This window comes from Balaenoptera ricei, chromosome 9 (genome assembly GCF_028023285.1).
Source record: "Balaenoptera ricei isolate mBalRic1 chromosome 9, mBalRic1.hap2, whole genome shotgun sequence".
Taxonomy (NCBI): Eukaryota; Metazoa; Chordata; class Mammalia; order Artiodactyla; family Balaenopteridae; genus Balaenoptera; species Balaenoptera ricei.
The window spans coordinates 5,999,402-6,024,670 of NC_082647.1; the positions used below are offsets into that span (position 1 = coordinate 5,999,402).

At 53.8% G+C, this 25,269-nt stretch overlaps 1 protein-coding gene across 1 annotated transcript; it reads left to right on the top strand.

Moving 5' to 3' along the window:
• The first annotated feature begins 2,212 nt into the window (after window positions 1-2,212).
• Window positions 2,213-10,200, top strand: CRYGN (crystallin gamma N). The gene is made up of 4 exons (XM_059932576.1): window positions 2,213-2,363; window positions 4,295-4,543; window positions 6,246-6,391; window positions 9,965-10,200. The coding sequence occupies exons 1-4, from the start codon at window positions 2,343-2,345 to the stop codon at window positions 10,098-10,100; spliced, it is 552 nt and encodes a 183-aa protein (XP_059788559.1). The 5' UTR covers window positions 2,213-2,342; the 3' UTR covers window positions 10,101-10,200.
• Window positions 10,201-25,269: the final 15,069 nt, after the last annotated feature.

A 25,269-nucleotide genomic window follows, 5' to 3' on the forward strand; every position in this document is an offset into this window, starting at 1 on the left:
AACTTCAGCTGTCACCTTACTCTGAAGTGCAAAGCCTATTTTATTGCAAAGCCTAATTTTCTCGTATCTGGGCATAAAGATATGAGAAAATTAGCAATTTTATCTTGAGAACATGTACATAATGAATATGTCTGCCTGACTGTGAAAGGCTGAGCTTTCTCTGTCTTTGCAGTCACTGTAGCAGATTGCCTGGGACACATCATCTCTTGGTTTAATGCTTAGTCAGTAATACGACTGTTCTTTCTCTTCAACCTATATGGACAGGCTCTCTGGGTTGGGAGATTTTGTTTTGAATTCCATTTCCCCAACAGGGCCCATGTCCGAAAGCAAACGTTAGCATGTGTGGTTTGGCCAGTGTGGTTGCCTGTGGGGACGACAGTCAGGCCAGGCCCCCTGGGAGGCCTGTCCTTGGATGCAAGGGTGACATGCAGGTGGTAGGGTCTGCACTTACATGTACCAGCCTCCCAGAGCAGGGACGAGGTCACCCCTGTGCTCGCACAGTCCATGACCTCCTTTTCCTGGACCTGAAGTGTCTCATCCGTGAAACGGTGATAAAAATCTTCTTTCCTGAGAACAGCTCAGACTGCTCCCCACACCGCGTCCTCTCTGCCCTGTCCTCTGTGAAGACCCCTGGGGTCACCACGGCTTGGATGAGCTCTCTCTCCCTCGAGCTCAGGGTTGGCCCCTCGCCCCAGCTAACCGCCCTGCATTGTTCTCTGTGTGCACGTCTCATCCCCCCGGCAATTTGGGGGCGCGCGTCTTGTGGCCTCAGTGTTGACTCTGTTCATTCCACAAACAATCTTTGAGCCTCCGTTATGTGCCAAGAACGTCTGTGCCCTGAGAAAGTCCCACGCTGGGGTGAGGCTGCGTGTTTCTGTAAACCCATCCCTGCCGTCCGGGGTGGTCTGGGTGCAGAGCACTGCGGCCCGCCGGCGAGTGGGGTTTGAGTCGGGACGGGTGGCACCTCAATGGATCAAGGGTGAGCACGGACTGGGTGGAGCGGGGCAGAGGTAGAGGGACAGCATTCTGGGGGGCAAAACAGCAGAAGTGGAGTCTGCAGGACCACAGCCTGGCATAGAGATGTAGGGGCAGCCCAGGGTGCTGCTGGAGCAGAAAATTTAAGGTGGGGCTGGGAGCTAAGACCAAAGTGTAACGGAGCAGGACCCTATGGGACCTTCCTGACAGACCCCTCCCCGCCATGCCCTCTGCCTGGCTCTTGTCTGTAGAAAAGCTGTAGTCTCTCAGGCCTCCCCTGAGTCACAAAAGCCTGGCTCAAGAATTAATGAGTGGAAGGATGTGAACATGTAGTGATAAAAAGAGCAGTGGGGCCAGGAGAACTGGTAAGAATTTGAACAGTAAATCAGCCATGTGGCGGTCACAGAATCCTTAGTTCCTCCCTGAAGTACCTAGATATCAGTATCTGATGCACATTTCCTGAGTTGTTTCACAGATGCTAAAATCCCCACCAAATGGAAGAAGTTAACTACTTGAGGACCATGAGCACTGTGGCCCCCAGGCCTACTGGAGCCTGACGATTGATCGCGTTAACCCCTGTGACACCGCCCCACTACCTCACCATCAGCCAAGCAGAGACTTGTGCAGGAGCCGATCACTTCACACCCTGCAACTCCCCTCCCTCACCTTGCCTATAAGAAAACCTTCCCTGAAACCCATCAGGGAGTTGCAGCCTTTCGAGCATGAGCCAGCCGGTTCTCCTTTCACGCCCCTTGCAGGAAACCCTTCTCTGTGCCAAACTCCACCGTTTCGGTGTGTCTGGCCTCACTGTGGGTAGGATACACAAACTTGGGATGGACAAGAGCAGCGGGCACGAGGGCGGGCAGGGGCTGTCTTCTTTGCCCTCTGGAGCAGGGGTCCATCCTTCTTCACTCGAAGAGAGAGCGAACTCAGTAGCAATGTGAGCCTGGGTCCCCCGGTGGCAGAGCGCGCGGCGGGAGGTCTGGTAAGGCTCTGTGCTCTGTGCGGAGGCGGGAGGGCGAGGGGAGCCTGAGGAACCCCACCCCAGGGCAGAGGCGTCGGGGGGGCGGGGCCCACCCGTCCTGACTCAGCAGGGCCGGCAGGCCGGCTGGGTCGGCGAGAGAGGAGGCCTTGGGGTCTGGCTGGGCTCGCGGGCGCGATGGCACCAGGGAGACCCCCGGGCGGGGGCGGGGGCGGGGGCGGGTTGGGTCCCACGGGCCGGGCGGCCCCTCTCGGGTTTAGCACGCCCGACAGCACTAACGCGCCGGCCCAGCAAATCTTTTGTCGGGGCGGCGCTGAGCCAGCAGGGCGCCGCCCGCTATATCTGGGGCCCCCGCGGGCCGGTGGGACCGCGCACCAGGCGCAGCATGGCGCAGCGCTCGGGGAAGGTGAGTGCCCGCTCTAACCTCTCGCGTCCGGCCGCCGCCGCCCAGGGTCACCGCAGGGCCCCTGGGGCGGGGCCCAGACACCCGCTCTCATTGCTCTTTGTGCTCAGGATGGGGGCCGGGGACAGGGGCGGCCAACCCGCTTGATGCCCTTTGCATCTGACAACCCCGAGCAGAGTGGGCTAAACCTCTGAACAAAACGGGGTGCCTGGCCCGGGCTGAGGGCCTCTGTGATGTGGGTGGGGAGGCCTTCCGCCCAGTCCCTCCAGCACTGGCTCTGCGTCGCCAACCCCCTGCCCCAGAGCCCGGAGCAGGGACGGTGCTCAGGCCTAAGGGGTGCCGGGGTTGGAGTGGGCATCCTTGACTTGTCCTGCAGCCCCTGGGCCCCGCTTCTTTGCCTGAGGCTGTTCTAACGTGGCTGCTCCTTCCTCGGGATCTGCTCGGGGGCACTTGGGGCCGGTTCTCTGCAAAATGTTGAAATTTGAGGGACCTTCGAATCCTGTGGGTGACCAGTTGTCCTTGAATATCTGGGGGCTGGGGGGGGGAAGCCCTCGATCAGACCTGCCTTGTGCGGGAAGATTGGCAAATTTGGATCTCTGCCCCCTTCCCTGGCTCCCTATTCTAGCTAATCTGAGACTGCCTTTGGTTTCCAGGGGCTGCGTTCAAGGTGAGTGGGTGAGAGCATTACTGTATCTGTCTGCAGGGGCTAGGTTACGCCTCAGCAGCAACCCCAGGAGCTCACCTCCACTGTGGCCTGCACCCCCTCCTCTGTGCTGCAGAGGGACCCCTTGATATCAGCAGAGGGAAAGGGAGGGACGAGAAATGGTGCGTGGTCTTCAAAGCTTCCACGTCCACGCACATCCCTTTGGCCAAAGCATCTGGCCTTGCCTAACTCCGAGGGGCCCAGAGGAGCAGTTCTACCATCAGTGACAGCACACACACATCATGACCACAGTTACTGGGCCCCAGGTAACATTACTTTGCCAGGGCCCTTCTAGGAGCACAATTCTTGAAACCCAAAGGGTTATTGAGAGTTGGAATTTTAGGTTCCTCTGCAGAAAGTGAGTGAGTTTTGGGGTTGGTATGGTTCTTTTGTTTGTTTGTTTGTTTTTGTTTTGTTTTATTTTTATTGAAGTACAATTGGCTAACAAGGTTGTATTAGTTTCAGGTGTATAACATAGTGATTGTATATTTTTATACATTATCAAATCATCACCACACTAAGTCTAGTTACCATGTGGTTCATGTTTAGTTTGGGAACAGGGATTACCCATCAGTGCTACATCACCATAGGACACAGTGTCTGAACTGACCGCTGGGTTAGAAAGCGCCAGATCTGACGCATGCATGTCACCCAAAGGAGAGGCCTAGGACACAAAGGGACGGGGTTGCATTGAAAAAGCCCTCTTTTGAGCCGTTAATCCCGTGCCAGGCCCTGACTTGGCTCGTTGGATTCAATATCTCCTGTTAAGGGGCCCAGTCTCAGAAACCCGACTTTCTGGAAAGTGAATATTCGGTTATAGGGTTGTAGGTGAAGTGTTTTCTTTTGAAACATTTCCTTGGATGTTATGTTTTAACAATTAACAAAAATTGAGTTTAAAAAATGCAGTGGGAGTTTGAAAAGACCCTGTTTTCAAACGGGCCCCTGAACAAAGGGGAAATCCCTGTCCCCTCGTATCTTCTGAGATTTGTCTGCTCAACCGTGGCCTCCCGGGGCGGGGCGAGCCGGGCGCGGGGTCTGACCTCAAGCCGCCATCCAGGCATTCTCTCACCCAGGCAACAGACAGTGTTGAGCGCCTACTGTATGCCGCAGGTCGGGGCTTCAGGGCCTGGGAACTGGGGTTCAGTGGTGGATGTTGGGCCCCCTGCGTCCCTTCCCAAAACTGACAGGAGAGAAGCCCCTGACTCCGGGTCCTCTAACCTGGCCGTTCTAGATTACTCTCTACGAGGGCAAGCACTTCACGGGGCGGAAGCTGGAGGTCTTCGGGGACTGTGACAACTTCCAAGACCGAGGCTTTACGAACCGGGTGAACTCCGTCTGCGTGGAGAGTGGGGCCTGGGTCTGCTTCGATCACCCCGACTTCCGGGGCCAGCAGTTCATCCTGGAGCACGGTGACTACCCCGACTTCTACCGCTGGAACAGACACAACGACCACATGGGCTCCTGTCGGCCTGTTGGAATGGTGAGTGGGCCTGGGCCACTCCACTTGGCCGGGATGGGGGGGTTTCCTGCTGGAGTGACCCAGGGACCGGTTAGGCCTGGTCAGACGTGGGATGAGTAATCGGGGGGCGCGGGGGGGGGGGGCGGGGGGAGGGGCAGGGCCCTCCCAGCTTTAGGAACGGATGAGACCGTGGGATCTTTAAGCCCGAGAGATGTCCCCACACAGACCCAGCCACTCTCGTGCATGGGGACCCAATTGGAAAGCCCCTGGGAGTTTTCATGCCTGCGTTTTCAGCCATGTATCAGGAAACCACTTTCAGTTTCTGATGCCAAAATCTTGCTGAATTTTCCACTTAAAATGCTATTGAAAACATTAGAGGTTTGGATTTGCAACCAGATGGGGGAGCATTCAGCTAAAGTAAGGCCGATGTGGTCCTGGTGCGTCCACCCAGGCAGGTCATCTGCTAGCGCTTTTCAGGAGCCTTCGATGGAGTGGCCCACGGAAGAAGCTTAGGTATCACTGGCCAGGCAGCGGGAATTTGGGGGCAGGAGCCAGCAGGTGGTTGCCTTTTCACAGGGGTGCCCGGTACGCGTGGGAGAGCCAACGAGAGGTGTCACTCCCCCATGGCGAAGTTGCCCCGAGGGTAGGGTTTGAGGACTGGGCATTCCCATTCCTTAGGATTCTTCCACGTTAAAGTCCTAACTGACCTTCTGTGAGCTCCGGAAGCTAGGGTGGGAAATGGCTGGTTCCTGAGATCAGGAGTGAACAACTTACCAGAGAGTCTCGGCCCTGTGTCTGCAGGAGGACCCTCTCCTGGACGGACATCTGAGGACCCCCAGGGGAGGGGCCTCCTGTGTGGAAACCCCTCTCTTTTCTACATGGGTTGCAAAACCAGCTGGGCGTTGGCCTCTCAAATTGTAAGAATGCTTTCTTAAGATTTCCACCAGGTCACGGACATTTGGAAAAAGGAATTAACATGGCTGGCCCTGGATCTTGCATAATGCTATTTATATGAAAACTATCCTGGGTATCTTTCGAATGCTGTTCTCGTAAGAGCTATCCTCGGGGCCAGCTGTGGCGCAGACCCAGCCCCGCCGGCGCCAGAGCCCGTGGGGAGCTGGCCCACCTCGGTCTTTGGAAATACGGGGAATCTTATGGGGAGATGTATATCCTCGTCCCAGGGAGCCAGCAGGGATTTCAGCAAATGAGATCCCTGTTATTTGTTTTAGATTTTTGGCTTCGTGTTTTAATAAACATTCTACTACAGTTTGTAAAATATTATCATTTAAAGGCTGCCAGTGGCCTGTAGCCCAGGAGGGGGTGAAGGGCAGAGGAATGTGGTGGTATGTCTGGGGCAGGAGGAAGCCCAGTGGCCCGGGCCGGTCCGAGGGCGGCCGCTGTCCCAGGAGGTCTGGCCCTCTCTGGACCTTGGGGTCTGCAGTTGAAGAAAGAAGCGACTGGACTGGTTCAGGGGCTCTGAATCTTTTTAAACTAATAGACCCCTTTCATCCAACCAAATCTCATGTGCAAGAACGAGCGGCAGTTCTGGTCTGAGGGGCGTGCGTTGAGGTCGGGGTACTCACCGGCCCCCCAGCCCAGGAACTCACAGGTGCCCTGGGTGCTGGGTGGGTCCAAGCTCCTGCCCACACGGGCTCCTGTTTATGACGGGAAACGTCACCACTGTTCACCCTCTTTCCTTCCTCCCCTTGCGGGGGGCCCACAGCATGGGGAGCATTTCCGCCTAGAAATCTTCGAGGGCTGCAACTTCACGGGCCAGTGCCTGGAGTTCAAGGACGACTGCCCCTTCCTTCAGAGTCAGGGCTGGGCCAAGAACTGGGTCAACGCCATCAAGGTGTACGGGGACGGAGCGTGAGTAGAACCCGCGCGGCCGCTGACCACAGTTCCCCGCCTGCCGGGCTGGGTCAGACCCCAGCAGGGGGGCAGCCTGTCCCCTGCCCAGAGACCTTGTCCCTCCCTCATCTGTCCCCCTGGCCCAGGAAGGCCATGGTGAGGGGACACAGGGCCCCAAAGGCCCCCCTCGGTGGCAGGAGGGCACTTTGCAGACCTAGCCGTTCTCTCTGACTAGGCTGAGCTCATGGAATGCGCTTTGGTTTTCTCGAGCTGGGGAAAGTCTGCTCTGGCAAGGGTGGCCCTGCCCACATGCTCACCCCTTATTTACCCCGAACTGGACCTCTCCCACCACACACCCAGCCCTGCCACGCTGGCCTCCCGGGGAGATGATGTCACAGTGGTTCACTTCTGGGGGATGGAGAGTGGCTGGGAGGCTTTTCCCCAGGCCCAGAGGGGCTCGTCCGCCCTAGCCCAAGAGAGCCGTCAGAACCCTGTGCTTCCGTCGACTCCTGCACACCCGGTTCCTTCCACCAGCCGAGGCCATCTGAACGCCCATTGTGCGCACCCTTTGTGCCAAGTTTCACAGCCCCTGCTCACCCGCCAGCTGGCCAGCTCCTCCTCCTCCCACCTGCCCAGCTGGGTGGAGAGCGTTTCCCCATTTTACAGAGAAGCAAGCTGAGACCCAGAAGGTTACCCCACCCCGCTGGGAGTAGCCCCGCTGGGATTGCAGCCAGGCCTTTGGCTTCAAGTCAGACTGTCCCTGATCTAGAGCTGGGTGTCTCCCCAGATCTCATACCCCATGCCCCAGGAGAAGAGCCCCAAAACGTGGGTCCCAGGAGCCTGGCTCTTCTCTCGGCAGCTACGGGATCCCTTTGCTGTCTGTGTTTCTGAGGCACGGGATCAGGGTGCACGCGAGTGGTCATGGGAGGGACTGAAGGAAGAGGTGGCTGAGCTGGAGGAAGAACTGCTCCCCACCTTCCCCTGCGAGGTCAGGTGTTGGCTGCTGGGCCCTGGGCCCCTGACCCAAAGGCCGTTCAGAAATTCCAGGTTTGCCCTAAGTTGATGGCACCTGGGAATCCGGGGGTAGAATTCCAAAACAACCATTTGCTGGCTAAATTGTGTCTTGTGAGGCCAGAGTCATACCTTTGCGTAGAAGGTGTCCTGAGCCCCGAGGCCCAATCCCCCTCCACCCACCCCAGGGACTCCAGGGGCTTGTTTAGAGAAGAAGGCAGTAAGGTAGGAGCTAAGATTTGACCGTAGGGACTTCATCCCCCACTTCACCTAAGAAGAGATAATGCTCAGAGGGGCAAAGACTCCGCGGGGGACTGCCTGCGGTGGGTCCCACGTCTGGACCCGGGCTCTGCTCCACTCCCCATGGAGCCCTCGTCCTTGGCCTCCTGTGACTTTAACTTGTAAAAAAATAATGTAAGCCCTTGGCAAGGAAAAGCTGCCCAGTGGTGCCCCCCAGGATCCCCTAGTATGGACGTGACCTCCTTCGAGGGCTTTCCTGGCATCTGAGGTTGGGGGTGCAAGGTGGGTCTCCCCACCACCTCCTACCTGCCAGGAGTCATTTTCTTCTGGGTCCCAAGTCGCTCAGGAATGGCCTGTCCCCACAGACCCATGTCCTGAAGGGCACCTGGAAGAGATGTGCCAGCATCTCGAGGCCCACTTCCCAAGGGCGCAGTCCTGGTGCCGATGCGGACGGCGTGCCCCCTCCCTCCCTCCTTCTGCCTTCTCGCCACCCCACGGCAGGAAGCAGGGGAGGGTGAGGGGTTCCTGCGGAGGCCTAACTGCTCGCTTCCTCTTCTTCCTTTTGGGGACGCCCACGTGCTCCAGGGCAGCCCAGGACACTGCTGGGGGTCCTTCCCAGCTCCTCGAGGGAGGGAGGGAGGGGCTGACTCCCTTGGAGGTGCCTCAGGCCACGGCCTCAGCGTGTGGGCGGGAGTGTGGGGAGGTCATGGGCTGGGTGGGGGGATGCGGTGGGCACGGGGAGGCCCAGGGGTGGGGGGAGGGGAGGCCAGATTGGCCCCAGCCCGCCCGGTGCTCCCTGGCAGGTGCTCCCCACTCACTCCCACTCTCCGCCTTTCTCTCCTCATGCCTGACCCCTGACCCTCAGCGGACTGTGCCAGGCTCCGGATGTGGGGTTGGGACGGGGGAGGAGAGGGACGGCGGTGGCAGGTGAGTGGCAGCTGGCCTTGTGCTGGATGGGCTTACAGATTCTGAGGATGTGTCTCCTGGGGAGAAACCTCCTTCAACACCAGAGTGCTTTGGGGTCCGCGGACAAGAACCCTTAGGTCAGAGCACCCCATGGCCTGGGCCGGAAGGGACCCCAGCAGCCAGACCTGGGTGTGTAGCCCCTTTGTCGGGGGCCTGGAGACTGAGGCCTGCTTTGCTTCCCAAGGCCCCCAGCCCCTCCGTGACTGACAGAGAAGAACGCTGTGTTCTATCAGTGGTCAAAGAGAAAGAGGCCAGAGTGAGGTGGAGAGGGCCGCCCTGGACAAAGAGTGGGTGTGGACCAAGCTGGCTTTCAGCCCCGCCGCGCTCCCCGCTGCCACCCCGTCGCCCCTCAGCACAGGCTCCAGAGCCCGGCTCAGTGGGGGGGGGGGGGTCCCCCGGCCCTCCCAGCTGCCTGCTTGCCTCAGGGACAGTAGAGTGACGGGGCTGCGACAGCCCCGCTCCCCACGTGTCCGGAGGCCTCTCCTCAGATCACACTCCCTCCCCTCTGTCCTCAGGCACAGACAACTCTCCGGGGTCCCCCCATCCCCCCACCGAAACCTTCCCGATTACCTGGGCCCTGGGGCCCTTCCCCTGCAGCCCCATCGCCTCTGGTGATGCAGGGCCCTGTTCTCTCCTGCCCTGGCCCAGAGCCCAGCCATACGTGCTCATAGACCAGTCCGTGTCCTTGTCGGCCGGTCTCTGCTCTCCGGCCTGTTAGCAGCTGCCCCGGAGCGGTGAGCTGTGATGGGGAGGGGAAGGATCCCTCCTCCGTGCAGCTGCCTCCCTCGCCCCTCACCCCACCGCAGGAACCTGTGCGTCTGACTGATTTGAGACTCGCCAGGGCCTGAAGCAGGGCTGGGCGCACACGTGGACCCAGGAGCACATTTGCTGAACGATCCAACGAATGAATAGTAATCGGTTCCCGTTCTGTGCCAGGCCCCTGCCACGTGCTGGGTGCTGTCTGTGCAAACAGGCCTTTCCAGGAGCAGGAAGGAGTGGGGTGTGTGTGGGGGGGGGGGTGGTGGGAGTGGGGGGATGAGAGGACGTGCATCCTGGAACCACTTCCGGCCCTTGTGATGAACATTCTGGACTGGTCAGTTTCAAGTGTCAGCTGAGCACCCCTGGGTGCAAAATGTCTCACCCAGCACTGGCCCGGACACACGGGGCAGTGGAAGGACAGGCGGGAGATGGGGGGAGAAATAAGCCAAGAACGGGGATGGGGTCACGGTCGTGAAGGGCTGGCCCGGGGCGGAGGGGCGCGGGGCGGCGGCTGCGGGGGAGGAGGGCACGCGCCGCTGCGGTGCCAGGTCGGGAGCGGCCGGGCCCTGCGCTGCTCAGCACCGGGCCCCTGACCTCCGCCGCCCTCTGGCCTAGGTGGGTCCTGTACGAGGAGCCCAACTACCGCGGCCGCATGTACCTGGTGGAGCGGGGCGACTTCCGCAGCTTCTCCGACTGGGAGGCCCACAGCGCGCGCGTCCAGTCCCTCCGCCGGGTGGCCAACTTCTACTAACCGCCCGCCCGCCGGTGTCCGGCTGCGACCAGGAGTGGCCGGAGAGAGGGACAGTCCCCTCAGCCCGCCCGGGACTCGGACCGTGGGAAATAAACATCATACAAGCCAAGCGCTGCGTGATTCCTCTGCCCTTCGTGACCAAGGGACAGCCGGGCAGGGGGCCCCCAGGCCCTGGGCAGGGGACTGGCAGGAGCCCCCGGCGTGGGAGGGACCGATCAGGAAGGGTGGAGGGGGGACGTTGTGAGGCACCCGCTGGGGGAGCATTAGGGCTGGAAGGGACCTATAGGTCATGGAGTTCAATCCTGTCACTTCACACGTGAAAAGCCAGCGTCCTACATGGGGAGTCACCACCTCGGGTCCCAGAGCAGCTCCCAGTGGAACCAGGATGGGGCCAGGGCGCTTCCCCTTCCAGGAACCCCACCCACCGGCCAGTTAGGGGAGAAAGGGGGGCCGGGGAATGCGTGATGGGGCAAGGATGTGATGGGGATGGAGCGGGGCAGGGCACCGAGGGGGTCTGCTGCGAGGTGGGGGCTCCCTCTGGGCTGTAGTCTCCCTGATCAGGGATGGGCTGCCAGGCCGTGTGGTCTGGTCCACTCCACAGCCAGGCCTGACCCAGGGTTCCTGAGTCTGCATCTCTGGGGGATCGTGTAGTTTAATGGGGAGGATCTTCTGGAAGGATTGGCTGGATCCCAGGGACACATCACCCCTTGTACCCTGTAAGGAGAGAGAAACTGGGGGGCTTGGAAGATGAGGGGGAGTTGCTGCCTGAACAGGTGGGCTCTGGGGGGATGGAGGGGTAGGAGACTTAGGAGGAAGCCGAAGGGACTGAAGCTTTCAGGGCTGAAGGGAGCAGAGAGCCTCTGCTCACCCGCAGCTGCTCACACGGCTGCACCACCCAGGGCCCAGGCTCTCTTCATCCCGAGGGTGAATCCACGGAGCTCCTTTGTGGCCCGGGCCCTCTGCAGGACACTGGGCCCACCTTGTTGGGGTGGGTTTGATAGGGGGGGTCACAGCCCCAGGAGAGAGGGAGGAAGGAGCCTGGCCTGGGAGGTAGTGGGATTTCCGGGAATAAGAGGCCCCCAATGCCTCCCCACCCATACTTCAGTGTCCAGCCTCCTGTCCCCAGTGAGAGAGGGCCTGCTGGATCCTGGGAGTGGCCCGGGTAACTCCGCGCTCCCCGCCTACAGCTGCCCACCAGAATCCTGAGCAGCGGCGCTCACCGTCCAAACCAACAGCTGAAAACCACCACATGGCTGATGGAAAGCCGTAGTTTGGAGTAAAAATAGGCCTTTATCTGTCATATATTGCAATTACTTATCCCAATTTATCTTTATCTGTTATTGTTGTATGCTTTACACATACACATTTTCAGTGCTAAGGAAAAGGATTTATTGATTTTTCTTGACTTTTCTTTTTATTATTAGGAACCCTTTCCAATTTTATCTCATTCAAGTTATTATATGCTTTCCTGTTTTCCACGTTTATCACTTGAATACTTCTGAAATTTGCATCTAACTTTGACTAGCTTATTGTGTAAATGATAGAAGCATAATAACTACCACCACGCACCAAACAAAAAAAAAAAAGAAAGAAACCACCACAAAACTAACAGCAAACCAGTCAAATCTCTGAGCCCGGAGTATCTCGCCTTGTGTGAGTTGAGAAGAGGGTTTGTTGAAAACCATGCTCTTGTTTTCCCTTTCTCTGCCAGTTTATTCGGGGATGTGGCGCTTTCCGTGTGACCTCAGCTACACTCGTCCCCACGTGTGGGAGGCCCTGCCCGCAGCCATGACCTTGTCCCTGCTCAGCTGGTCTTTCCTGCAACTGTCTGACCCTCAAAGCTCCACATCAGGCCTGGGAGGGGAGGGGTCAGCGGGTCTAGCTGGCCCCAGGCCTCCGGGACCTCACACCCCTTTCCCCGTTGTTGATGTTGATGATGATACTGTTGAACTTTTATTTTATGCTCTGACTTGATGCCAGCTCTGTACTAGTGGAACCTGTGTAATTTTACTTATTGTCTGCGATAACACCAAGATGGTGATATGCTTATTATCACCACTATGAAGGAGAGCTAGACACAGACAGGTTAAGCAACTTGCCCAAAGTCACACAACAGTCAGGATTCAAACCCGGTCTGGCTGATACCTTTGCTCCCAACCACTCTACTGCACACGCATTTGCACATACAGGTGTATTTTATCGATACAATAGTTAAAATAACAGTAGTCCACCCAGTAGCCATCACATACTCAAAAGCATAGTCCCCTGCATCAGCTCATTCAAACTCCCCATGGCCCATGAGGAAGGGAATCCAGACGTCCTTATCCTGGTCAGCAGGCATCACGGGGAGAAGCAGGGCCTGGTGTGAAATGGGAGCAAAGTGTATCAGTCAGCACGGGGCTTAGATAATGGAAATGTTTTCTCTCACAGTTCTGGAGGCCAGAAGTCCAAGATCAAGGTGCTGGCAAGTGTGGTTTCTCCTGAGGCCTCTCTCCCTGGCTTGCAGGTGGCCGTCTTCTCCTTGTGTCCTCACATGGCCTTTCCCCTGTGCGTGTCTGTGTCCTAATCTCTTCTTATAAGGATACCAGTCATATTGGATTAGAGTCCAACCTAACGACCTCATTTTAACTTATCACCTCTTGAAAGACCCTCTATCTCCAAATACAGTCACATTCTGAGGTTCTGAGGGTTAGGACTTCAACATACGAATTTGGGAGGGACACGTTTCAGCCTATAACATGAACCGAGTGGTCTCTCCAGGCCTCAGTCTCCTGCTCTGTGAAATGAGTGTGATCATGTCTGTGGTTCCAACTGTATACAGCTGTAAAGGCCAAACAAGTAACCCTGAGAAGGTGCCGTATGAATACTGGCTGTTAGTAGTAAGTGATGCACTGGACGTCACCCAGAACGTGGGCGGAGCAGCGTTAAGGGCCAGCTCTGGGTCTCCGCCCCAATCCTCTCTCTGTTACTCGCTAGGATGTGTCCTTGGACAAGTCACTGCCCCGTGCCTCAGTTTCCCCAGCTGTACAGTGAAGATAAGCCCCTCCTAGGGAATTAAGGAAGAATCCCCCAGGCTGAGGAGCTCGGTCCAGTCCCCGGTAGCCAGGGGAGGGCCAGCCTCGCACGCAGCCCTTCCTGTGTTCCAGAGGTTTCTCTAAACTCATCCTGCTGCCCAGCACCTCATTAACTGGTGATTTAGTGCTTCACCAATAGGCTTGTGCTCCCAGGTGACCTCCCGCTCACCCCAGCTCTCTGCTCCATAATCTGTAAGCGAATCTGCTTTTTGTCTCAAGAAGAAAAACAAGATTCCCAGCAAAGTGCTTGTGGGCAGGCTTGTAATTTGTCTGATGTCGGTCCAGGGGGTCGGTGGACCGAGGGCCAGCGCCTTCTGAAGAGAGTCACACATGCTTCACATACTTCTGTCCCAGCCCTGCGGTTTGGAGAGCCGGGGCGCTCACAGAGCCATCCTCGTGTCCTCAGCCCTCGGTCCTCCCACCCACCCACCGCTCCACGCCCCCTCCACCCGACCCGCGCTCCCTGCCGGCCAGCAAGGCGCATGCGCTGTTTATCAGGCCCGTCTGGTCACAGGAAAAACATTCCCTTTGAAAACCCCACAGATGTTCCCACAACCTCGCTGCCGCTGCCCCACCCCCCGTGAGCCCGGGGTCCCCTGCGCCCCTGAGGACCCCCTACGTTCCCTGACACGGCCTCCTGTCTCCACCTCCAGAGCCCTACAGATCTGTGTTCCCTCCAGAAACCACAGGGATGGGCTTCTCTGGTGGTGCAGTGGTTGAGAGTCCGCCTGGCAATGCAGGGGACACGGGTTTGAGCCCTGGTCCGGGAAGATCCCACATGCCGCAGAGCAACTAAGCCTGTGCGCCACAGCTACTGACTGAGCCTGCGCTCTAGAGCTCACGAGCCACAACTACTGAAGCCCGTGCGCCACACCTACTGAGCCTGTGCTCTAGAGCCCACGAGCCACAACTACTGAGACCGCACGCCGCAACTACTGAAGCTCGTGCGCCTAGAGCCCATGCTCCGCGACAAGAGAAGCCACTGCAATGAGAAGCCCGCACACCGCAACAAAGAGTAGCCCCCGCTCGCCGCAACTAGAGAAAGTCCGTGCGCAGCAGCGAAGACCCAACGGAGCCAAAAATAAATAAATAAATATATATATTTATTTTAAAAAAAAAGAAAGAAACCACAGGGATTTTCAATAAAAACCTGTTGAATGAGAGAGCTTAAAAATGTAGCTCCAGAGTTTCCGTTTGGGAAGATGAGAAAGTTCTGGAGATGATGGTGGTGATGGTTGCCCAACGACGTGAAGGTGTTTAATGAACTGCGCTGGAAAATGGTTTGGATGGTAAATCTTCTGTCCCGTATATGTCACCACAATAAAGACAAAGTCTGGCTTCTCGTTGCTGGGGGGCTGAGGGCTGTCGGGAGGTAATTTGGATGTGGAAGAGCCTCCCCAGATTCTGGAGGACAGCGTGGGCTCCACCTGCCCACACCTCCCCGTACCTGGGGAATCTCTCACTTGCACCCCTCAACCCCCATCCAGTGCTGTGCGATGGCTGCCGAGGGAATGGAAAGTGCACAAGGGGTCGTTCCTCCCACAGGGTGGCTCAGAGAGCCGGGGTGAGGACCTGGGCTGAGCCCTGACCTCCTGACCCCCAGTCCCTGCCCAGCCACACAAATGTCAGGGCGAGCCCGATGACACAGGAGGGAGGGCCTTGCACTGGGGCCCGTGAAGCCTGGACCTGTAAAATGAGCTCTTTTGTAAATAGGCTCTTGGCTTCCCTGCTGCCGGAGGCTAAGCCCCTCTTTGGAATGAGTGATTGAAAACATCCCTAAGAGTCCAGCGGACACTGTGCCCTGGCATGGCTCTGCCGGGAAGGGGCTGGGCGGCGGCTGCCCTGGACAGGCCTGTGGGTTTGGAGCCGGCCTCGCTGGACGCTGAGACCAGCCCCTCGGTCAGGGTATGTGGCGGGAGAAGGCTGAGCGGTCAGAGGTGAGAACCCCGCTCCTGGCCGTGCAGCCCCCAGGGCTATGCACTCTGGGTGGGGGGCAGGGGCCAGGTGAGCTATCGGTCGTGTGGCAGGGTCCAAGTTCAGCAAGAGGGGGAGGGCGCTTGTGATGGTGCAGGCTGCCTGATTCGGGGACCAAAGTCTGGAGAATGGACAGGAGGACAAAGCCACCCCCTCTCTCCACGGACCCCAGAGTCCCCAACAGCCAGGGCGGAGACCCCAGCATTGGGACTGGGAAGGTTGTCTCCCGGGTCCCTTTCCCATCGAGGACTGGGGAGACTGACCCTGAGTGCCTGGCCTGGGGAGCAGGGCAGCGTGTCCACTTCACAGCTGGGCCCAGGCCACCCTGGGCCCCGGGGCTCCTGGATCACATGGACAGAGAGGGCAGCAGGAATGGGGCGCCCCCCAAACGGGGCGGCTGCTGGAAATCCTTTCCTGGGGCCTGCCAGAGAGGAACCTCGGAGACGGCAGAGCCCTTCATACAGACAGGCGTGGGGCTCAAGCGCCACGGCACCACATGGGGGCTGGCTGCCAGGGCCAGGGAGAGTGTCCACCTTCCTCAAAAAATAAGATGGAAAAAGTGTATGAAGGAATCATCGGACTTTTGAAAAAGAAGGAAAAAGGTGAGGCCATGGTAATGTTAGCGTCCACGATGCTCTACGTAGCAAGCAAACTCCAGATTCTTTGCTGGAGAGGGACTCCTGATGGGGCCAAAGCAAGCAGGGAAACAAGATCGATTCCATGAGGCCGGGTCCAAGAGATAAACCCATTTCCCCGGAGAAGCACAGCGATTCCTGGGACTCCAGCCAGAAAGGAATTTCTTCCCTGGGTCCTCAGGACCCATGCTGATCATCACAAGCTGTGTCCTCAGCAGATCACTCCCGCAAAGAAAAGAACAAGTTTCTTAGGATTTTTTGCTAATCACATCCCACAGGGGTAGGCCAGTGGCATCATGCCAAAGTAAACTTTCTGTGGGGGAGAAGATTTTAACATCACTTGTTTACATAGGAACATTTAGCAAATTCTAAGGGAATCTAATCTGGCTGTTGAAGCAGGGCCTGGCCATACTTGGTTATCAGTAAACAACTAGTAACGACAACACAGCTAACATTTATTGAGCAACTACTATGCCCAAAACACTGTGCTAAACTATTTTTTACTTATAATGAGGTGGGTATGTGACTCTTGTCTCTTTTACAGCTAAAGAAGTAGACTTAACAAGGTAGCTGTAACTTGTCCAGAGCTGCACCACAAGTGGCAAAATAAGCAAAGAGCTCCAGCCAGCCGACTCCAGAGCCCGTACCTAACTCCTGCCATCAACCACAGCAGAGGTTTTCCCAGATTTCAGACCCAGACACGCACATCTTAAAAATATTCTTCTCTTTGATAACTAGGGTAGGGTTTTGGTGTCTGATTTATCATTTAGTCCATAGGTTATAGAATATAAGACAGTATCTCAAAACAGAGTGACAGACTGTGAGAACGACCTTATGGTTACCGGGGGTAAAGGTGGAGGGAAGGGATAGCTAGGGAGTTTGGGATTGACACGTACACACTGCTATATTTAAAATGGACAACCAACAAGGACCTACTGTATAGCACAGGGAACTCTGCTCCATGTTATGTGGCAGCCTGGATGGGAGGGGAGTCTGGGGGGAGAATGGATACATGTATATGGATGGCTGAGTCCCTTTGCTGTGCACCTGAAACTATCACAACATTGGTAATCGGCTCTACTCCAATATAAAATAAAAAGTTAAAAAAAAAAAAAAAGACTATCTCGATGAGAGTGAACATAGCTCATGCTCTAGGACTCAAGAGACCAGCCACCCTATCACACTACTTTGAGGCATGGGAAGCTGGGTTGGCGGGGGCTCTTTGGATTGTCACCCGTTGGGAGTGGGGCAATGCATGTGAGGTTCACATGGGCGGTCCCTGGGAGGCAGGGGCCTTTTTCCTCAGTGACCATGGAGAGAAGGGTGTTTGTGTATGAGCCCTGGGCAGCAGTCACAGGGTCCTGCCAGAGGGTCGCCGGCAGGGAGCGACTTGGATCTACTACAGCTGCTGTGATTCTGCTGAAGCAGCAGTCCCAGGGTCCTGTTCCCAACCAAATGAAACTCGAGGTAGGGCAATTAATTCTCTCTCCTTGGAAATGAAATCTGGTACCAAATCACCCTGGGAGAGAGGAGGGCTGGAGCCAAGTAAACTCATAGCCACATCCCAGAGATGCATTCCTCAAGTTCTGGCTGCTGAGACATTGGCTTCTCCCAAGTTCTTGACCTTCTTTAATCTGGGTGTTCATCTCTCCTGCACTCGCTGTCCTTCCAACAAATCCCCCTTTCTTGCTTAAACTCCCCAAACTCAGTTTCTTTTGTTTCAGCCAAAGAATGCTGACTGACACCCCTGGTCGACCTCCCTTTCTGCTCCCAGCAAAATAAAGGCAGGTGTGGAGTTAGGGGTGAGCTGGCCCTGGTCTCCACTTGAAAGAACCCGAAACTCATGTAAATACCCTTTGTAGGATTAACAACCCCGGTACGAATTACACTTGGCTTCAGAATCCACACAGAGAGCAAGCAAATGCATGGCTTTGAGGGAAGCTAGAAATCTTCTGGAATGAGTGAAAACAGATGTTGCTAAACCAGGCTCACTCATTGTCCCTCCGAGACACACACACACACGCACACACACACACACGCACACACCCTAACCAGGCTGCCACAGTGTGTCAGATGAGGATGAAGAGCACGGGGCCCACGTGCAGCAGCTCTGAGGTCTCTGACAGGGGAAGTGTGTCCGCCCTGAGACTGTCGCCTTGCTTATCTCATCCTCAGAGAAATGCTCTTAGGGCAGCACCCACAGATCCTCATCTGAATATTCGGGGAAAGAGACTCTTGCCAGATCTTTGCCCAAGACCTCTCTAGGAAAATTCAGCGGGACTGGAGCGAAAGGCAGAACCACGAGACTTCTATGTGTTCGCACAGAGGGTGGGCCCGCTCCATCCAAGCCACTGACTCTGTCATTTGGTGGACACGCCCTTAGGCTTGGCGATAACAGATATGCAATCTCCACTCACCAGCTGAGCGACTTTGCTTAACCTCTCGAGGCTTCAGTTTCCTCATCAGTAAAATCAGGAAGATAATAATTATCCTGAGAAGTCGTCATGGAAGCCAAAAGTTATTACCCATCGTGTAATTGTGCCTGCCTTATGATTGTCACTCGATTATACTGGAATAAAATAAACATTCCAAAAGCACAGGAATTTTTGTTTGTTTAGTGTTATGTGGTGGTGGGGGGAATATGTCGGAAAGTTTCTACCACCTTTGTAAATCGTCACTTTTCCATTGGCCGGCGAATACAGAGACCTGGTTTTACCTCTTCGTAAGCCGGTGCAAGCAAGATGCTGGTGAAGAGTATGAGTGATGGGTTAGTTTCAGGTAATTACTTGCAAGGAGTTGGCAAAGTTGGTCTGAAACCATAAACCAAAGATGGCTGTCACCTGCACAAGGAAAAATCAGGATGCTTGGGAAAGTCTCTCTGTCTCAAATATTTCTCCTTCTGAGGCTGAAATCTGGAATGTAGGGGAAGAGCTCCCTTGGCCCCCTTAACAGCAAATGGAAGCCTAGTAATTCCACTTCAAGAATAATTGTGCTATATTTAATTGTTGAGTAATGGGAGGGACCCTGGGCTGGGGCCGGAGAGGGTAGAAAAGATCAGACCAGGACCCTGAGGGAAGGAGAGACGGGCCCCCTGGAACAGCAGGAAGGTCCCTGGAGGCCCCCAGGCCAAAAAAATGGATGCTGAGGCAGCATTAGCTCAGCTAAACTCTTGACTTGAAATCTGGGGGTGTTTCCAGTTTTGACTATTGGAAATAAAGCTGCTATGAAAATTCATGCATAAGTCTTCACATGGACAGATGCTTTCGTGCTCTTGGCTAAAGAGGAATGGATGAGTCATATGGTAGGTGTATGTTTAACTCTCTAGGAAATTGCCAAACTGTTTTCCGAAGTGGTTGTACTGTTTTATATTCTCATCAGATGTGCAGGCACGCCTCGGAGATGTGGGCTCAGTTCCAGATCACTGCAATAAAGTAAATGTAACAATAAAGTGAGTCACACAAATTTTGGGGTTTCCCAGTGCATATAAAAGTTATGTTCACACTATATTGTAGTGTACTGTGTGCAATAGCATTATGTCTAAAAAAAAGTACATACCTTAATTTTAAAATATTTTGTTGCTAAAAAGTGTTAACCATCATCTGAGCCTTCAGCAAGTCATAGTAACATCAAAGGTCACTGATCATAGATCAGTGTAATAAATATAATAACAATGAAAAAGTTTGAAATATTTCAAGAATTACCAAAATGTGACACAGAGACACAAAGTGAGTAGATGCCGTTGGAAAAATGGTGCCGATAGACTTGACACAGGGTTGCCACAAACCTTCAGTTTGTAAAAGGCAACATCTGTGAAGTGCAATAGAACGAGGTGTGCCTGTATATGAAAGTTCCAGTCGTTTCATATTCTTGCCAACAAGAATTCTTGGAATGATCAGACTTGTTCATTTTAATCATTCTAATAGGTGTAGTGGTATCTCATTGTGGTTTTAATTTGAATTTCTCTAATGACTAGTTTATGTTGAGCATCTTTTCATGAGTTCATTGGTTATTTTGTATTCTTCTTTGGAGAAATGTTATTCAAATCTTTTCCTCATTTTTAAATTGGGTTATTTGCATTTTTATTGTTGAGTCGTAAGATTTTTAAAAAATACATTCTGAATACTAAAGCCTTATCAGAGATATGATTTGCAAATATTTTCTCCCATTCTGTAGACTGATTTTTCACTTTGAAACACAATAGTTTTTTTTTTTTTTGGCTGCGTTTGGTCTTCCTTCCTGCACGTGGGCTTTCTCTAGTTGCAGCAAGCGGGAGCTACTCTTCGTTGAGGTGCGCAAGCTTCTCATTGCAGTGGCTTCTCTTGCTGTGGAGCATGGGCTCTAGGTGCACGGGCTTCAGTAGTTGTGGCACACATGTTCAGTAGTTGTGGCTTGTGGGCTCCAGAGCACAGGCTCAGTAGTTGTGGCGCACAGGCTTAGTTGCTCCGCGGCATGTGGGATCTTCCCGGACCAGGGATCGAACCTGTGTCCCCTGCATTGGCAGGTGGATTCTTAACCACTGAGCCACCAGGGAAGCCCACATTGATTGATTTTTGAATGTTAAACCAACTTTGAATTCGTGGGGTAAATCTCACTTGGTCTTGATGTTTTATGGTTTTTATATTTATATTGTTGAATTCGATTGCTAAAGTTTTGTTTAGAACTTTTGCATCTATGCTCATGATGAATAGTGGCATATAATTTTATTTCTTATAATGTCTTTGATTTTGATATCAGAGTAATATTTGCCTCACAGAATGAACTGAGAAGCATTCCCTCCTCTTCAATTTTCTAGAAGCATTTTAGAGAATTGGTCTTATTTCTTCCTTAAATAATTGGTACAATTCCCCAGTGAAGCCATCTGGGTCTTAAGTTTTGTTTGTGGAAAGGTTTTAACTACAAATTCAGTTTTAAATATAGATACAGGGCTATTCAGGTTATATATTCTTCTTGATGAAGCTTGTGTCTTTTGTGTTTCTTACGTTTGGAGTTTGGTGAGTTCCTTGGATCTGTGAATTTATAACTTTCATCAAATTTGGAAACTTTCAGCCCTTAGTTCTTCAAATATTTTTTTCTGTTCCCTCCTTTTTTCCCCCCTTCTTCAAGGAGTACAATCACTCATATATTAGGCTGCATGAAGTTGTCCCACAGCTTACTGATGCTTTTTCCGTTTTTTAAATTCTTTTTTTCTCTGCTTTTCGTTTTGGATAGTTTTTACTGCTATGTCTTCAAGTTTACTAATATTTTATGCTGAAATGCCTCATCTGCTGTTAATTCCATTCAGTGTTGCTATTGTTTAATATCAGACATTGCTTTCATCTCTAGAATTTCAGTTGGGAGTCCTTGATTCTACATCACCTTTTGAACACATGGAATACAGTTACAATAACTGTTTTCATGTCCTTGGTGCACTACTCTCAGCCCTGTGTGGGGTTGGGCAGTAATCCTTTTCCCACCTTGGGTAGTTTCTTCCCATGCACGTGTTAATCTGTCTCCAGCTGCATACTGGAGAGGGACCTTCTGTAGGTCTCCAGGGGTCTCCGCTCTCTGGTAATTTATCCAACTCTAGGCACTCGTTTGTCCTGGTTGCTCAGCTGTTTCTGAAACTCAGGGAGTCCACTGGGCTCCATCCAGGCTACCCCTTCCTGCTCTGAGGTCTGGAAATTCTCTCAGGGCAGTAAGTTGGCCTCTCATAGGACTCACCTCATTTGTCCCTGTCTCTCAGGAACTGCTGTCCTTTGTTGCCAGATGCCCAGTGTCTTAAAAACCGTTTCACATATTTTATGTGTCTGGTTTTTGGTTGTTTCAGGTAGGAAGCAGGAGGGTAAATCCAATCCCTATTACTTCACATTGGCCAGACTTGAAGTCAAAGCTAGTGAATTCTGAAAGCTGTTGAAAAACTGCCTTTCCTTTGTCTAGTTAGCCTCTGACATTTCTCCAAAGCTGCCAGGAAGAGTCTGTGGGGGAGATAAAATGAAATTTGGAGGGATGGGATGTTTACCAGCTGGCTTTAATACTACAGAATAGCCATGTCTTTACTAACACTGCCCCGGTCAGACACCCAGGAAAGGCCCAGACATTCCAGTGCCGGATGTGGGGTGAGCTTGGAGAGCCATGTGTGTGTCGAGTCTCTGAACCTTCCTCTGGGCCAGTCTCTGAGTGGCAACTCTCTTGTCCAGAGGGCCTGACTGCTGACTTTGGGGGCCAGCAGCGAGACAGTGGCCAGTAAAAGAGATTTTCTTGTCATGAGAGGGAGATTTGGTTTTCTAAACCTGCTTGTTTTTAAATCTTGACCCTTTTTAGAATGGACGGTGACTCCTTGGAGCAGATTGAGAGCATGTCATCCTGGGAATGAGGGGGGTGGGGAGTGGGGAGACCTGAGCCCAGTGGTCCGGCGCATTCTGGTTCAGGACCCTTGCTCAGAGACTACAGGACTCTCTGATATCTAATGCTGGTCCCATCCTTCTCTGGACCCTGGCAACACTCATAGTGTGGGACGTGCATATACAGGGTTCTAAGGGTATATGGCCATGTATTATTCCCCAAACAATAATTTTAATTCTCTGATAATCGTCCTCCGAACATTAATTATAATAGTAATAATACTGAGGTTTCACAAAGCCCTCTTTTTTCTTCCAATAATACAATATGTTTTGTGTTTGTGTGTGGTAAAATACACATAACAAAATTTACCATTGTAACCATTTTAAATTGTACACTTCAGTGACATTATGTACATTATGTACATTCACATTCACATTGTGCAACTATCACCACTATCTAGTCATACTTTTTTCATCACCCCAAATCAAAAGCCAGTACCTGGGACTTCCCTGGTGGCCCAGTGGTTAAGACTCCACGCTCCCAATGCAGGGGGCCCGGGTTCGATCCCTGGTCAGGGAACTGGATCCCACATGCACGCCGCAACTAAGAGTTTGCATGCCACAACTAAGGAGCCTGCCTGCCGCAACTAAGACCCAGTGAAACCCAATAAATAAATAAATAAATAGAAGAAACTCAGTACCCATCTGCCTTTCTTGATGCCCTGCAGAGTAGGCCCCTGCAGCAGTCATTCTTTCTAGCAGGTGGAATTGTGGCTATTTGTGTGGCATGTGTCTGAGCACCCCCTGGCACAAAATGGTCTCCTCCATCGCTGTTGGTGCCCGGAGTCCCCCCCGCCAACCTTCAATCAAACATTGCCCCTTTCCTGTTTCTCCCATGAGGGATCTGGGCCCTTGGAGGAGTCTCTGGAAGATAGTTAAGTGCATGACGTGGGGGAGGGAGACCAGTGTTTGCTGATTGCACAGTTTTGCTGGCAGACCTAGCTTGGCTCCCGGGTCTCTACAGCTCTGTGTTCTCAAGGTGGGAGGCGGGAGACCCCAGTTTCAGAGGAATTAGGTGCTGTTTCCCAACTTTCCCACCTTCTTGCACCCCTGTTAGATTTGGGTGAAGTTCACCAAAGCAGAGTCTGTAATGCTTGACCTGAGAAGAGAAGCAGGCTCAAGATAGCATCTTCACTGCACATGCAGGCACCGAGACACCCCACACCATCTCACACACACACTCTCCCCACACACATAAGGAAATAGACTGGCTGGCTCACTCCCTACCAGGGGACCACTTTGGCCAAGCCAATGTGGGGGAAGAGGAATAAAGGAGAAGGGCAAGATGAACAAAAACTGTATCAACTTGGAAAGAGGAAGATGGTGGGGGTGAGCAATACTGGACCTTGGCTGGTTGACGTTGTGGCAGTGCTTCTGAATCCGCTCCGTGTGCTGGGAGCTGAGAAGGGAGCAGGTTTGTGTTGGTGGCGACTGAGGAACAGAAAGGTATGCCTTCCATCTTGCTCACTTCAATTGTGTGGGCTCCTTGGAAGTTCAACTTTTCTCATAGTGTAGCTGTCCTTTTTCAAACACTAGTAGGCAGGCTCCTTGAGGGTGTGGCCATGATCATCTCACCCTGCCTTGGACCTCCCCACTTCTTGAACACCTTCTCTTCTTGGTGTCCAAGATAATAGATGCCTGTTCAGAACATTTGGGTCTCCTCTGGCTCTGAGACAGGCTGGGACCTTGGACCCTTTGCAGTGTTGCAATGCTCGCATCTGGACACACCTCTCCTCAAGCAACAAAATACAAAGAAACTATATGGGACTAAAAATAACTGCATGCATGAACAGTTGGGGCAAATTATGGGCAAAAAGCTACAAAAGACCCAAAAAACCCCTACTGCCACTTTTGAAGAGCCCGGAGCAAAAGATGGGGGTCAGGAGCAAAAGCAGGGTACTGTGCATGCCCCCTGCACACAACACCACCAGAAGGGTGGGTAAAACACCTATGCCACCCCTCCAGCCTGACCCCCAGACTCCTACCCTCACCCCATAGAAGGAACAAGCTCACCCACACACACACACACAGGGAGCGAGACAGCAAGGGAACCTGTTGTGTGTTCTCGCTCCCCCCCTGCTGCAGCAGGGGCCCCAATTAAAGCCTTGCCTGAATTTCTTGTCTGGCCTCTAGTCAATTTCTATTGACTGGGGAAAGCCAAGAACCCTGGTCGGTATCAGCTCTTCTCTGTGTAAACTCTTCCTATGTCTTCTCACTCTTCACCTCACCTTCCCCAAGGGCTGCAGCTCCCAGGCATGCTCATGACTCCCACCCTCTCTGCCTGGCCTCAGCTGTAGGCTACACCTGTATGGCCAGATGCCCATCAGTCTTCACATCTGGATGTTGCAATGGCCCCTTTAAGTACACAGGTCCTAAAATGAACTCACGATCAGCCTGTAGAAGCATCCTCTGAACAGGTGTCATCAGCCACCATCTACCCAGTCTCTCGGCACAGTGGGGACTCCCAGAGTCCCTCCTTCCTCCCAGCAGGCATCTAGTTTCTGAAGAATCCACCTCTGGAATATCCCTGCCCTTTCTGCCTTCCTCTCTCCTGCTGGATCCCAGCAGCCCCCTCCTGCCTCCTTTCAACCCACCTCCACCAGTCTTTTTCCAAACGTCTCCAAACGTCTAACCATCACCCCCCCCAAACCCTTCACTGGTCCCCCATCGCCTACGAAGTAAGTTCCCACTCCTTAAGCAGAGCTGCAAGGTGATTCACAAATTTGGGGAAAGAAAGAATGGTTTTCTCTGGTTTTGACCACTTGGAGAATAAATGGCCCAATGCCCCATGGGACCCCATTATGGGCTTTTCTTTCGGAGTCTGGACGTGGTCAACCATTAGACGGTCCGGTCGTCGTGATGAGGGCTAGCTTTCCGGAGCCACCCTGCTCCCCGCCCCCCAAAACACACCGACACAAATCCGATCTGAGATCGCCTGGCTAGCTTCTCTAAAGAGCCCTGGAGGGTTCGGGGAAATCCTGCTACCTTTAGGACCTGGAGGATCCGAGTAGGGGGTCACCCCGCCCCCACCCCCGCCCCCACCCCCACCCCCACCCCCACCCCCGGCCGCCGAGCCGGCACCGGAACTGCCTGATGGGAACCCGCA

What these genes read in the sequence shown, in the direction of transcription:
- CRYGN (XM_059932576.1), top strand. Translation starts at nt 2,343, where the DNA reads ATGGCGCAGCGCTCGGGGAAG. An exon ending in TGGCGCAGCGCTCGGGGAAG is followed by an intron (nt 2,364 to 4,294) that starts GTGAGTGCCCGC and finishes TGGCCGTTCTAG; the next exon opens with ATTACTCTCTACGAGGGCAA. An exon ending in CCTGTCGGCCTGTTGGAATG is followed by an intron (nt 4,544 to 6,245) that starts GTGAGTGGGCCT and finishes GGGGGCCCACAG; the next exon opens with CATGGGGAGCATTTCCGCCT.